Source organism: Malaclemys terrapin, chromosome 1 (genome assembly GCF_027887155.1).
Source record: "Malaclemys terrapin pileata isolate rMalTer1 chromosome 1, rMalTer1.hap1, whole genome shotgun sequence".
Taxonomy (NCBI): Eukaryota; Metazoa; Chordata; order Testudines; family Emydidae; genus Malaclemys; species Malaclemys terrapin.
Genome location: NC_071505.1, coordinates 310,857,685 through 310,872,719, shown reverse-complemented (window position 1 = coordinate 310,872,719; position 15,035 = coordinate 310,857,685). Strand labels below are relative to the sequence as shown.

The 15,035-nt window shown below is 39.0% G+C and overlaps 1 protein-coding gene across 10 annotated transcripts in view; it reads right to left on the bottom strand.

Annotated features, from left to right (window-relative positions):
- The window catches only part of SACS (sacsin molecular chaperone), a 244,919-nt gene that overhangs the window by 38,873 nt on the left and 191,011 nt on the right, over window positions 1-15,035 (bottom strand). For 9 of the 10 annotated variants that reach the window (XM_054015428.1, XM_054015429.1, XM_054015430.1 and 6 more), the window contains 3 exons: window positions 13,165-13,311; window positions 10,326-11,808; window positions 2,301-2,392 (listed from right to left, as the gene is read on the bottom strand). In XM_054015428.1, the coding sequence (XP_053871403.1) occupies window positions 2,301-2,392; window positions 10,326-11,808; window positions 13,165-13,311 (1,722 nt within the window). Of the gene's footprint in view, window positions 1-2,300; window positions 2,393-10,325; window positions 11,809-13,164; window positions 13,312-13,663; window positions 13,737-15,035 lie in introns of those variants that run through there. The other variant, XM_054015435.1, reaches the window with a different exon arrangement.

The window sequence follows — 15,035 nt, the reverse complement described above, 5'->3', positions numbered from 1 at the left end:
GTAGCTCCAACGACCGTCACTGGCTGTAAGGAGGAACTGAAGAGGCAGTGGTTTGGCAGGGACCTATATACAATGCCATAAGAGCGCCACTCCAGGGAGCTCCACAGCCGACCTGATGGGTACCCCTAGGGGAAAAACCTTCTGACGATTGTGCACGCAGCATGCACACACCTACTTGGAACTGACATAAGCAATCACTCGAAGAAGAACATGATAGTCAATGGCTATAATGTCCTTGGGGGGGAGGGGATATTTAAAATTATTATAGACACTTCAGGATGTGTGTGCGCTTTACTGAGTAACCATGTGCTACCTGATTGTAATTCTTCATCCTTCTTCTCTTCCCCTTCCTTTTTGCCCGTTTTTGAGTATCGCCTGTGTTATTTTGCATTCAGATTGTAAACTGTATCTATTTTTGTATGAGAAGCTTAGCAGATTTTGCATGCCCAGTTTAGCCTTAAAAATAATGTTCTTTTTAGGGCGGTCGATTAATCGCAGTTAACTCACGCGATTAACTCAAAAAAAGTAATTATGATTTTAAAATGTAATCGCAATTAATTGCAATTTTAATTGCACTTTTAAATAATAGAATACCAATTGAAATTTATTAAATATTTTGGATGTTTTTCATATATATATTGTATTCTGTGTTGTAATTGAAATAAGTGTATATTATTTTTGCTTACAAATATTTGCACTGTAACAACGATAAACAAAAGAAATAGTATTTTTCAATTCACCTCTTACAAGTATTGTAATGCAATCTTTGTCATGAAAGTGCAACTTACAAATGTAGATTTTTTTTTTTGTTATATGACTGCCCTCAAAAACAAAACAATATAAAACTTCAGGGCCTACAAATCTACTCATTCCTACTTCTTGTTCAGCCAATCGCTAAAACAAAAAGGTTGTTTTCATTTAAAGGAGATAGTGCTGCCCCCTTTTTATTTACATCACCAGAAAGTGAGAACAGGCATTTGCATGGCACTTTTGTAGCTGGCACTGCAAGGTATTTACGTGCCAGATATGCTAAACATTCGTACACCCCTTCATGCTTCGGCTACCATTCCAGAGGATATGCTTCCATGCTGATGACGCTCATTACAAAAATAAACGTTAATTAAATTTCTGACTGAACTCCTTGGGGCAGAATTGTATGTCTCCTGCTCTGTTTTACCCGCATTCTGCTATATATTTCCTGTTATAGCAGTTTCGGATGATGACCCAGCACATGTTGTTCACTGTAAGAACACTTTCACTGCAGATTTCACAAAACGCAAAGAAGGTACCAATGTTAGATTTCTAAAGATAGCTACAGCACTCGACCCAAGGTTTAAGAATCTGAAATGCCTTCCAAATTTGAGAGGGACGAGTTGTGGAGCTTGTTTTCAGAAGTCTTAAAAGAGCAACACTCTGATGCAGACACTACAGAACTCGAACCACCAAAAAATAAAATCAACCTTCTGCTGGTGGCATCTGACTCATATGATGAAGTGCAAACTCATGCGTCGGTCTGCACTGCTTTGGATTGTTATCGAGCAGAACCTGTCATCAGCACGGAGGCATGTCTTCTGGAATGGTGGTTGAAGCATGAAGGGACATGTGAATCTTTAGCACATCTGGCACATAAATATCTTGCGACGCCGGCTACAACAGTGCCACGAGAACGCCTGTTCTCATTTTCAGGTGACACTGTAAACAAGAAGCGAGCAGCATTATCTCCAGCAAATGTAAACAAAAGTGTTTGTCTGAGTGATTGGCTGAACAAGAAATAGGACTGAGTGGACTTGCAGCTCTAAAATTTTACATCAGTTTATTTTTGAATGCAGGTTTTTTTGTACATAATTCTACATTTGTAAGTTCAACTTTCATGATAAAGAGATTGCATTACAGTACTTGTATTAAGTGAATTGAAAAATACTATTTCTTTTGTTTTTCTACAGTGCAAATACTCATAATCAAAAATAAATATAAAGTGAGCACTGTACACTTTGTATTCTGTGTTGTAATTGAAATCAATATATTTGAAAATGTAGAAAACATCCAAAATATTTAAATCAATGGTATTCTATTATTGTTTAACAGTGTGATTAATCGCAATTAACTTTTTTAATCGCTTAACAGCCCTAGTTCTTTTAAATGTGGGTTTTAATCAGCCTCCCTGAACTATCCTAATTCCAAATTAGATTAAGAAAACAAGGGCTCTTATGCAAAGCAAACCACACAATTTCTTCTTAATCTTATTATTATCAATCTGTTTTCTTTGTAAGGATGAGAACACCAAAAAATCTGAATATTACCTCGGCTTTTGGCAGCTTCCTTCAAAGCAGTTAGAACTTGAGGCTTCAGGTCATCAGAAAGTAATCTTCCTTCAAGGCCTGGGAAGAGGGACCTAGCATGCCATTGAAAACAAATAAGTATTGATCTTAGTATCCTTATCCAAGTCATTTATGTTGTTGTTCTATAGTTTCAAATACTGTGAAACAAATTATATATGTACTTGCCTATATATTTTGAAAAGTTTTCTTTTTGCAGTATTTAAAAAAAACAAAACAAAATATGTATAGCAACAGAGAATCCTAAGAAAATTAACCTCTAACTATTCTGTACTTTTGAGAGGTGGTTTAAGAGCGTTCTTGTTAAAAATACCAGGTTTACAACTTGAAGTCATTAAGACTGATTTTAATGTAGTTATACTCTAGAAAGAGACTTTTAAAATAGCTTTCTAGGATTCTATGTCGCTCAGTGAACTGACATCAGAGTATAAAGATGTAGGGTATGTAATTGCTAGCACTGAAAATACCACCTGGGACCTGAAAATCAGGCTGTGCTCTTCCTGGCTCTGAAATCACCAGCAACAAATAATTGTAAACCACAAATAACCATGGTAAAGGTTGGATTAATCGATTTTATGCTTCAGACAGTAAATTTTCATGTCACAAGCCACAACACTTCAAGTTCAAGAAGTTCTGGAGGCCAAATTTAGGTTGGTAGGTAAGAGATTAAAGACCATGACCTCCATGGTAGAATTCTCTGAAAGGCTTCCAGTTCCACACAAGGGGCCAGTATGTGGGTGAAATAATGATGAAGGGAGGAGGGATTTAGGTTTATTAGGAACTGGGGAACCTTTTAGGGGAAGCAGTGGCCTATACAGGAGGGATGGGCACCACCTTAACCAAAATGGAGCCAGACTACTGGCATGTACAATTTTAAAACTTGTAGAGGAATTTTTAAATTAAGGGCTGGAGAAAAGACAACAGGTGTGGAGGAACACATGGTTCAGGCATATACACCCCTCACGGATGAATTTATTAAAGGGGGAACTCTGTATACTAGTAAAGAGGATAGGAAAGAAGTTGGTAAAGTGCAGATAGGAGGCAGTGAGGAACAGTAAAATGTAACAGAGTCCTATTTAAATATAACATGTGAAAGCAAGCAACTGAATATTGACAAAATTTACAAGTACTTATATACAAATGCTAGAAGTCTAAATACTAAAATGGGTGAACAAAAGTGCCTAGCATTAAATTGAGGATATTGCTATAACAGGCATCATAGAAACTTGGTGGTTAATCAGTGGGACATAATACCAGGATATAAAATCTATAGGAATGACAGAATAGCTTGTGCTGTTGAGGGACTGGCATTATATTTTAGAGAATCTATAGAGTCAAATAAGGTAAAAATCTGGAATGAAACAAACTGTATCATAGAATCTCTATAAATAGAAATTCCATGCTTGAATACAAGGAGTAAAGCAATAGGAATATACTACTGACCACCTGACCAGATGACAGTGATTGTAAAATGCAAAGGGAGGTCAGAGAGGCTACAAAAGCAGAAAGCACAATAATCATGATTGACTTCAACTAGCCTCATATTGACTAGGTAAATGTCACTTCAAGGCGTGATGCAGAGATAACATTTCTAGACACCATATATGAGTGCTTCTTCAAGCAGTTAGTTCTGGAACCCACAAAGAGAGAGCTAATTCTTGATTTAGTCCTTAGTGGAGCACAGGATCTATTCAAGAGGTAACTATAACTGAACTGCTTGATAATAGTGACCAGAATGTAATTAAATGTAATGTCTTTGTAGGGAAGATAATACAAAAAACCCAACACAGTAACATTTAACTTTAAAAAGGGCAGCTACACAAAAATGAGGATGCTTGTTAGACAAAAATTAAAAGGGTCTGTCACAAGGGTTAAGCAGCTCGGGGTCTATATAAAAGCCACCAAAATAGATGCTCAGACTAAATGCATATGCCAAATCAGAAAAGAAAATAAGAGGACCAAAAGAATGCCACCATGGCTAAAAGGCCCATTCAAGGCAAAAAGGCATCCTTTAAAATTTGTCTGCTAGTAAGGATAAAAAAAAAAGAGCACAAACTCTGGAAGGTTAATTGTGTAAAAGTATAACAACGCAGCCAAGAAAGAATTTGAAAAGCAACTTGCTAAAGATACAAAAAACAACAGTTTTTAAGTACATCAGAAGCAGGAAGCATGCCAATCAGGCAGTGGCACCACTAGATGACAAAGGTATTAAAAGAGAACTCAAGGAAGACAAGGCTTCTGCAGAGAAGCTAAATGAATTCTTTGCATCAGTCTCCACAGGAGAGGATCTGGAGGAGATACTCACGGCAGAGTTAATTTTGGGGGGCGGGGCAACAAATCCAAAGTACTGTCCCACCCTAACATGTCAATAGAAGAAGTTTTAGGACACACTAATAAATGTAACAGTAATAAGTCACCAGATGGTATTCACCAAGAGTTCTGAAGGAATATGAAATTGCAGAACTACTAACTATAGTATAAACCAGTGGTCTCCAAAGTGGGGTGCGCAAGAGGATCCTTCGGGGTGCGCAGCAGAAGGAGCGCCGCCAGACCAGCGCCGCTTTTTTTTTTCCCCTTCGACAGTTTGGCCAGGAGTCCAAGCAGCTTTTTTTTTGCTTCGACAGTTCGGCCGGGAGCAGGGGGGGTGTGCTCAAAATTTTTTTTACTGATGGGGTGCACGATCAAAAAAGTTTGGAGACCACTGGTATAAACAATGAGGAGTACTTGTGGCACCTCAGAGACTAACAAATTTATTTGGGCATAAGCTTTCGTGGGCTAAAACCCACTTCATCAGATGCATGGAGTGGAAAATACAATAGGAAGATATATATATACACAGTACATGAAAAGATGGGAGGTCAGTGCTAACGAGGTCAATTCAATTAAGGTGGAAGTGGCCTATTCACAACAGTTGACAAGAAGGGTTGAATATCAAGAGAGGGAAAATTACTTTTGTAGTGTTAATGAGGCGAATGCAATCAAGGTGGACGTCGGCCATTCCAACTGTTGACAAGAAGGTGTGAGTATCAGCAGAGGGAAAATTACTTTTTGTAGTGACCCATCCACTCCCAGTCTTTATTCAGGCCTAATTTGATGGTGTCCAATTTGCAAATTAATTCCAGTTCTGCAGTTTCTCATTGAAGTCTGTTTCGGAAGTTTTTTTGTTGAAGAATTGCCACTTCTAAGTCTGTTATTGAGTGTCCAGGGAGATTGAAGTGCTCTCCTACTGGTTTTTGAATGTTACAATTCTTGATGTCTGATTTGTGTCTATCTATTCTTTTGCATAGAGACTGTCCAGTATGGCCAATGTACATGGCAGAGGGGCATTGCTTGGAATCTTGATGGCTCCCATTAACTAGGACAATTGGTTTTGAATGGCTCTGTTTACTTGCAAAACTTCCTGGGTACGTGCATGCCAGCGCTGGAAGAATGAAGGCTGGGGTCTCACAGGACATGTGACTATGTCACATGATACTGGAATCCATTTTAAGCCTGGTGTTTTTCCATTTAGAAGGAAGGGTGGGAACCCAGAGAGAGACAAAGGATTCCCGCTTTGTGCCAAAGATAGAAAAGGGGGTGGAACAAAACAAAGGGGGCTGCAGTCATAAGAAATTCCCTAATTACCACCTGAGCTGGAACTAACAAGGATTGTACCAGGGGAACGGATTGGGCCCCGACTAGGAAGGAGTCTAGCCTGTGAAAGAAGCTTATTGGAACATCTCTGAGAGTGAGATTTACCTGTTTTCAGTTTCTTAATGTATTAGGCTTAGACTTGCGTGTTTTGTTTTATTTTGCTTGGTAACTTACTTTTTTCTGTCTATTATTACTTGAAACCACTTAAATCCTACTTTTAATGCTTAATAAAATCACTTTTGTTTATTAATTGACCCAGAGTAAGTGATTAATACCTGGGGGAGCAAACAGCCATGCATATCTCTCTATCAGTGTTATAGAGGGTGGACCATTTATGAGTTTATCCTATATAAACTTTATACAGAGTAAAATTGATTTGGGGTTTGGATCTCATTGGGAACTGGGTGTCTGGGTGCTGGAAATAGATGACCTGCTGAGCAGTTTTTGGTTAAAGTCTGCAGCTTTGGGGGTGTGGTTCAGACCCTGGGTCTGTGTTGCACAGACTTACATGTCTGGCTCAACAAGACAGGGTTCTGATGGGAAAATGGGCTCAGAGGTAGTTTCAGCACATCAGGTGACAGTCCCAAGCGGGTCTCTGTGACCGAACCCGGCACACCCATGTCAGAAAGAATCTAGTGGAACTGGAAAAAGTACAGAGAAGGACAACAAAAATGATTAGGGGTGGCTTCCATATGAGGAAAGATTAAAAGACTGGGACTGTTCATCTTAGAAAAGAAACAACTAAGGGGGGATATGACAGAGGTCTATAAATTCATGGAGAAAGTGAATAAGGAAGTGTGATTTACCCCTTCACATAAGGCAAAAACCAGGGGTCTCTCAATGAAATTAATAGGCAGCAGGTTTAATACAAACAAGAGGAAGTACTTTTTCACATAATGCACAATTAATCTGTGGAACTCATTGCCATGGATGTTGTGATGGCCAAAAGTGGGTCCAAAAAACAATTAGATAAGTTCATGGAGAATACCTCCCTCAATGTCTATTAGCCAAGATGGTCACGGATGCAACCCCATGCTCAGAGCAATCCTAAACCACTGATTGCAAGAAGCCAGGAGTGGATCACTTCCAAACTGCCCTGTTCTGTACACATTTCGTTTGGCCCAAAAGAGTCCCAGCCCAGGAATACAGAAAAGCTCCCTCTTAAGAGACAGGGAGTTGTAGTTGCTCAGGTGAACCAGACCGAGATAACAGAAGCTTGCTGACCTGGACAAACACAGGCAACTTGAACAGAAAAGGAAGAGTATGTCACACCCATTGGACCCAGGAGTAAGGACATAATGGTGTGTCTGATCAGGTTCCAGCAGACAACCAGATGTGAGTATGATGGTCGCCATCACTCTGCCTGTAGCCTGAGTCATTATGATGCTAAAGGTTATTCTGGGATTCTGACTGTGGGAATGTGGGAAGTGTTTTTTGCTTGATGTGTTGTTTTCTGTAATGATGTAACAGAGTTGAGCCTGAGGGCTCAGGCACAAGCTCACCATAGCCAGGGGGTAAATCCTCACCAGTGAAACTGAATCAGTGTTGAATGTGTCTTTGGCACACCTAAAAAGATACGATGGACCGGGATCTGCTAGGACTGGGGGGGACCCTGGCACAGCTAGGTAAAAGCTGTGGGCCAGCACCCTGTTGAAAGCGGGGAAAACTGCTGAGTGGTGGTGAGACTCTGGCTCAGCTATGAAAGCTGTGGGGCAATACTGCATTGAGGGCAGGGAAACTGAAGCAGAGCTAGAAATGGTTGTAGCCCCCAAAACTGCTGGGTGCGGTAAGACACTGGCCCAGCTGAGGGTAGTGGTAAGGTCAGAACTCTGCTGGAAGCAGGACAGACTTGGGTGATAGAAGGTCTGGTTTCACATCTTCAGAGGTAACAGAACCCTTGACTGGCCAAGGTGACCTACATGGATGTGAAGCACGAATGTTCAAAAGAGGAAAGATGCCCCTTAGTCTATGGGTTCAGGGGAACTTTGAACTGACACTTGTGGAGTCAATGTCTGGGGGAGGTGTGACACAGACGCCCATGGTGATTTCAGTACTCTGTGTTAGCAACTCTTGTCAGACCTGACATACTCAGTGTACCCCTACTCACTATTGTTATAATCTGTATCTAAAAGGTATCATGTAATCAGGGCCATCTCCAGGCACCAGCCCAGCAAGCAGGTGCTTGGGGCGGCCAAGAGGAAGGGGCGGCACATTGGGCTGTTCGGCGGCAATTCGGAGGCGGGTCCCTCTCGGAGGGAAGCACCTGCCACCGAATTACTGCCGAAGAAGGAAGTGGTGCGATGGAGCTGCCGCCAGAGTGCCGCTGATCGCAACTGCAATCACGGCTTTCCTCCCCCCCCCCCCCCCCCCCCCCGCCGCTTGGGGCGGCAAAAACCCTGGAGACGGTCCTGCATGTAATAGGTGTTTGAAAAACGAATCACTCACTGATCATTAATATTTTTGTGGGATGTATGTACAGTCAATCCACAAAGGATTATTCAGGCATGCTGAAGTTATAACTAAAATGTGTTTAAACGAGGCACATCAAGGGGAGTTGATAAATAGTATTTTTCCAGACAAAGGAATGTGGTTCCCCCCGCTTAAATGTCTCCCATGTAAACTGAGCACAGTATGATCAAAAACAAAGAAAAGCATATTTGCATGCCAGGCAAACAAAGCATCAAGACAGCAAGTGGGGGAAAAGTGATCACTTAATCTCAACCAAGGGATGGAGGCTGTACCCCCAAGAAGCCTCCCTGTCTTTTGAAGTACGGTCAATGAACTTTGAGAGAGATACTTTTTCAAAGCTTTTCTGGTCTACAAACAGAGGGCCAGAGAAGTTATCCTTCACATGAGGAGACAAGGAAAACCAGCACCTTTGACTAAGAGAATCTGATCAACCAGGCTGGAAAAGAGGCTTGGTGAGAAACACTTCTTTGAACAACAGATTTAAATCATATTTTAATCTTAAAAGTGTATTTTTACTTTTGTTTGCTTGTAGCCCTTTCTATCTTTATTCCTTATATTTGGTATCACTTAAATCTATGACTTATTGTTTAATAAACTTATTTTACTTTCAACATAAACCAACATAGTGCTATGATTGAAATAAGAGTGTTAAACCTCAGTTAAATTAATGCGTTGCAGTGTGTTGTCTCTTTAAAGTAGCAATGAACTCACTGACTTCTGAGAATGTTACAGGAGAGGGATGAACACTGCAGGGAGGCAGTTTTGGAGAAATTTAGGACTGGGATGTGTTGGTGTCATGCTGCATACAGTAACTGGGCAGTGAAAGCCAGGGTGTCACATACATGCTTGTATGCTGGCTATCAGTGTCTAAGCTGTGAGCCACAGCTGCATACCGTTTAAGCCACCCAGAGTTGCAGGGCAAGTGGTTAGACAACCCCTTACTGGTCTAGGTTGAACCCCAAATGTTATAGATGTTCCTTTAATGTTGCTGCTCTTTTCCTCTACTTGGAGAATAATTTTCAATGTGATTTCACAGTTAATAGCAGTGGAATAGATAGGAACACTAAACACAGGAAATAATTGTTTTAAGGAGAAAATAATTAGACAAAACAGAAGTTCTTGAAGACAAATATCTTATTTCCATACAATTGTACAAATGCAAACAAAGGAAGAGAATTTCAAAAGTTATATAGAGCAGAAAGATTTCAATATAGAAAGCTTTAAAAGTTTTTCATAAGGTGCCAAAAACAATTTAGTTAAGTGGGTTAAACTGTATTCAGAGAAGTGGTAACACAAGGATCTAATTGAAAAATAAGGCAGTATTTTATGATCTTAAGTGCAGTATCATCACAGCTAGTCACTGCCTTTAGTATATGGAGCCACTAAACTGACTGTGCAATACATTTTTTTTAAAAGCTTGTATTTTTTGTAAAACTAACCATTCCTATATTTAATTTAAAACTACCTCACAGTAATAGCTAAGGGAGGTAGGAAAAGACTAGTGTCATCTAAAGTTTTCGTTTTAATAAAGCCTTAGCCAGGCCATTAACAGATCCCTTGAACTGCTCCTCTAGGATGCATGTTTTCAGCCTTCTCTTATTTCTGTTTCCCAGAAGAAAACTAGTTTGAGAAAAGCTAGTTGGTGTATATTTTATAATGAGATTTGATAATTCATTATAAATTCTGACAGCAACTATCTTCAAATCTTTCAAATACAGAAGTATATAAAATTTAATCTTGGGTTCCTTTTATGCATTATTTTATTACGTTAAAAACTGTGGTATGCTTATTCTAAATGCACTACTCATAAGCAGGTGACAGTTTGTAGTACTTAAAATATTTAAACTGTGTTTCAACAAAATATAACATGTAAAATGTTAAATATACCTTGGGTAATCTTCTGAGGTTATGTAAACTACATCTTGATCTGACACAGATGAGGAAAATGGAATAAAATTTCCGTTTTGTAACGGTAGAAGCTCCAATCCAATAAGTTCGCTGTAGACTCCATCAGTAAGTACAAATTCCAAGAGATGAAACTTTTCATCAGCAGGGCCAGTATGTCCAGATTTCCTCAACACCTGCCGCACTACAGCAGGAGTCACTTTTTTCACAGTTTTAGAGCTAGATACAGTAAGATGAACTGCACTAGCAATATTTGCTGGTACCGTAGCAATCTGGTTCCCTGAGCTCTGGAGGTAGTTGAGGACAGTTTGTGTGTATTCCAAGCTGTCATCCATGTCTGAGAAGCACACTTGCTCCACTTTTATCCAGTCACTACTAGCAGAATAAATAACTGCATTCTGGAACAACTCTTTAAACAGAGGTTCTATGATTGGTTTCCAATGTACCCTGATTTTCTTCTTTTCAGGCCATAGTCTATAAATTCTTTCAGCTGACAAAAGAAAATCTGAGTTTTTCTCAGTCTCCATTCGTTTGATAGCCTCCAAAATGAGAGTGGCATATGCTTTTGGGACAACATTCACTACAAGGAGGTCATTCCATAAAGCTGCTGGATCTCGCCACTGATCCAACTCTCGCCATTTGATACTCCTCCTATTGTCAGTCAGGCCAAAGAAACCACTAACATGAACTGGAAGACCAGTCTTGCTTTCCTCACCAGGAGGTAAAGGAAGAAAACAAAATGCTCTTCCTGAAAACTCTGCTACAGCTCCTTTCTCTTCCCCATTACTTGATAAAGACATAGCTATTCCAATAGTAGGGACAAACTTCAAGTCATCAGCCAAACAATCTAGTTCATTGCATATTCCTCGACCTCCCACACTGTTACATACTAACCAAGATGTTTTTTGTGCATCCTTCACACTCTCATCTTCTAAGACTATATTTACGTGATATGTCACACATGTTACGCTATTGCTTGGAACCCCTTTACAATACTGACTTATTGCAGTTCCTAGAATCTTGATGGAATTGGGTCGTTCATGTTTCAAGGCCTTATTCTCACTAGCAGTTACTCTAAAAACCAGTCTCTCAATTCCATCAGCCTCCCTAACATGTACGGAAACATCTTGCACACTTTTCAGGAACAGCAGCACTGTATCTGCATCTGCTCGAAAAGATTCAAACAGTTCCAGAACTTTTTGTTTGTTGTACAGATTGCTACTCAGTTGGGAAGGCTGTAGGCGAAGAGGGAAACGAAAAAATGTACCAGGAAAGTTTCCATTCTTGAAGGTTTCCTTAGTGCTACCAAATACACCAATGAATGGTGCAAACTGGTCTGTAAATTCAGTAATTTCTTTGCTGTCATCTTTTAGATTCCAACACTGGCCTGATTCATGGGGTCCAAAAAGTGTTTGATGGGGATCCAACATTCCAATCTGGTCACCACTGAAGATACTAGGGACATCTGCACAAGTGAAATCCAACAAATATGAATAACCCCAAACAGCAAATCTGAATAACCCAAAAATAGTCTACATTATCCATACCTTAAAACGGCTTTAGCCATTACAATCAATTAAATTGTCATTTTAAAATTATAAATTGCCGTTATTTATCAAAAACCCAATTCTACTAATGGACGACTATTCATACTTTAGTAGAGACAATATTATATAAAAATATTTTATGATGACAGAATCAGTTTATGGAAGGCATAACAGAGATAAATGACATAGGGTAAAACTTTATTTGATCAAAGATTTGACACGCTCGTCTCAGAAACGAAATACTATCTAGATACCGAACACCAGTTGTCTATACTTGCCTTTCTTTTGCCATGCCAGCTTCATATTATAATAATCCAGTATTATATTGATATGTAATCCAACAGAATGAATAACTACTAATCTTTCCATGTGGCATAACCACAACAGAATACAAATAAATGTATTGAATGCAACATTTTTAGGGGTGCAAGTCAAAAAATGTACGAATTTTTAAGAGGAGAAGGCAGAAATCTGTATCCAGGTTTCTACGTAGAGTGTACTAATTCAATGCACATATATGAATGAAAGAAAGGACTATCAAATGAAATGGTAAAACAATCCTACAGAATTTAGGAAGCACTCTGCAGTAATAAAAGATCTAAATGAAAAAAAGATGCCCATAGTTAAGTGCTACCAGCTTGTGGAAGAGGAGCATATTATGACTCATTAGCAGTATACTAGGGTATTTTTTGCTTTATACAATCAATGTGAACATCCTCCTGTTAAATAGTAAATTGCATGTGATGGTTATACGATGGAAAAGTACTTTTTTTGGTATGAGACAAAATTAGCATTGTTTATTGATCTCTATTTCACATTTCCCTTAAATACATACAGGACAAAAATCAAACTGCACAAAGCTTCAGTCTTCGCTTATTGTATCTTATTTAAATTTATAGATGTCTGTTAAACATCCATCCTATGCTCTGGGCATCAGTTATATAAACTAAAAATGCATAATTCAAATAATACAACATAGAGGATTGTTCACCTCACGTTAATACCACCAGCAAAATATAGAGTCAATAATAAAATAAACCCCTCCAATTCAAAGCCTCCCTCTAAAAGCCTGGAAAAAAATATGGACTTTATAGCATGCCCAGAAGATTAAAAAAAGATGGGCTCTGATAGACCATGGGTGGATGAAGTGCATTCCAATGTCAAGGGCTTCACCCAGAGAACACCCTGCCAACATCCTTATGTTTGATGTGTATATGAGATTAAACAAATCTTAATGTTAATATTTTTATTTTTAAAGGAGCTACACATAGTACCTGTTATATGATACACTGAATTGAACCCAATTCCAAATCTTCCAACTTTCAGGGGATCATCCTTTTTCTTGCTTCTTGCTATTTCCTGTATGCCATGCCAGTCCTCAAGGGTAAAAACTGCATTGTTGTATACATAAATTGCTGGCCCTAAAAAATAAATAGGCACACATAAGGCAATTCAAAAATAGCACACTTGGGTCCACCTGTTTAGTTTCCAGGAAGTAAACTTACTAAATCAAGAAAGCATTTTTGAATGTAACTATAGATGTGCAAATTTAATGAGGAAGCTGTAACTCAAACTGGTATTGGAGAAATGAAACTAAAATTTATTGGGAAAGTCCAAAAAGATGAAGAGGAACTTCTGCAAAATAAAAACCCTAAACAACACATTTTCTTCTCTTTCTCTTCAGAGACACAAGTCCATCAACTGATTTGTTGGATTATTTTAGATTCCATGAAAATTTTAACACACACCATATAATTTTGGTTTACTACCTACCATTTTCTGTCATACAAGATAAACGAAGGTCACGTTGAGAAAGAGCTTCAGGAAACTTCAGGAAAGCAGTGACCATGGGGGTCATACAAGAATCCTCTTATAACACTGAATGTCCTGAACCTAGATTATAAAAGAGCTGTGCGGCCCCAACCACTTCAGTTCCTTCAATAATTCTGAGAATCCTATTGGAGTAGAACAAAATACAAAATCGGTGCTGATAAAATTTGCAAATGACACAAAGATTGGCAGAGTGGTAAATAATGATGAGGAAAGGACAGTCATATTAAGCAATCTGGATCATTTGATAAGATGAGTCCATGTGAATAAAATATATTTTAATATAGCCAAACACAAGAGCATACATCTAGGAACAAAGAATGCAGACCATATGTACAGAATGGAGGACTGTATCCTGGAAATCAGAGACTCTGAAAAAGATTCAACAGTCAGAGTGGACAAACAACTCAACATGAGATCCCAGTATGATACTGTGGCAAAAAGAGCTAATGCAATTCTTGGATGTACAAAAGTGAAGTAGTGACCAAGAGTAGGGAGGTGAATTTACTTCTGTATATGGCACTGGTGAAATCAATACTGGAATAGCACATGGAGTTCTGGAGTCCACATTTTAAAAGCAACGTTGAAAAACTGAAGAAGGTGTAGAAAAGAGCAAGAAAAAGAATTGGAGGGCTGGAAAATTGCTAAAAGAGTTCAATCTGTTTAGCTTATCAAAAGAAATTTGAGAGATGACTTGATTAAAGTGTGTAAGTACCTTCACAGGGAGGTGATTGGGTACTAAAGGATTCTTTAATCTATCAGAGAAAGCCAGAACAAGAGCCTATTGGCTGGAAGTTAAAGCCAGCCAAATTCAAATTAGACATAATTTTTTATCAGTGAGGGTGATTAACCACTGGAACAAGCTATCAACGGAAGTGGTGGATTCTCTACCACTTGAATTCTTCAAATCAAGACTGGAGTCCTTTCTGGAAAATATGCTTTAGTCAAACAAGTTACTGGGCTCAATGCAAGAGTAACTGGATGAAATTCTAGAGCCCGTGTTATAAAGGAGATCAGACTAGAGGATCTAATGGTCCCTTCTTAGCCTTAAAATCTATGACCCCCAAGGAAGAAGAGAAAATGGACAGGCAGTCTGAAATACACAGAAGCAACGCTCTCAAAAATTATATTTAGTGGTAAGCAACCATCGCTAGTAAAGTTGCCTCTATCCATTCACACTTACAGGATTTGGCATCTCTAGCCAAACTGTGGAACTGTACAGAAAAGCTGTGTCAGTTACGGGAGTGCAATAATATTCTCACACTATGATCTCATCAGCCCCTTCCACATAGATTCCAAGGCCAGAAGGGACCAC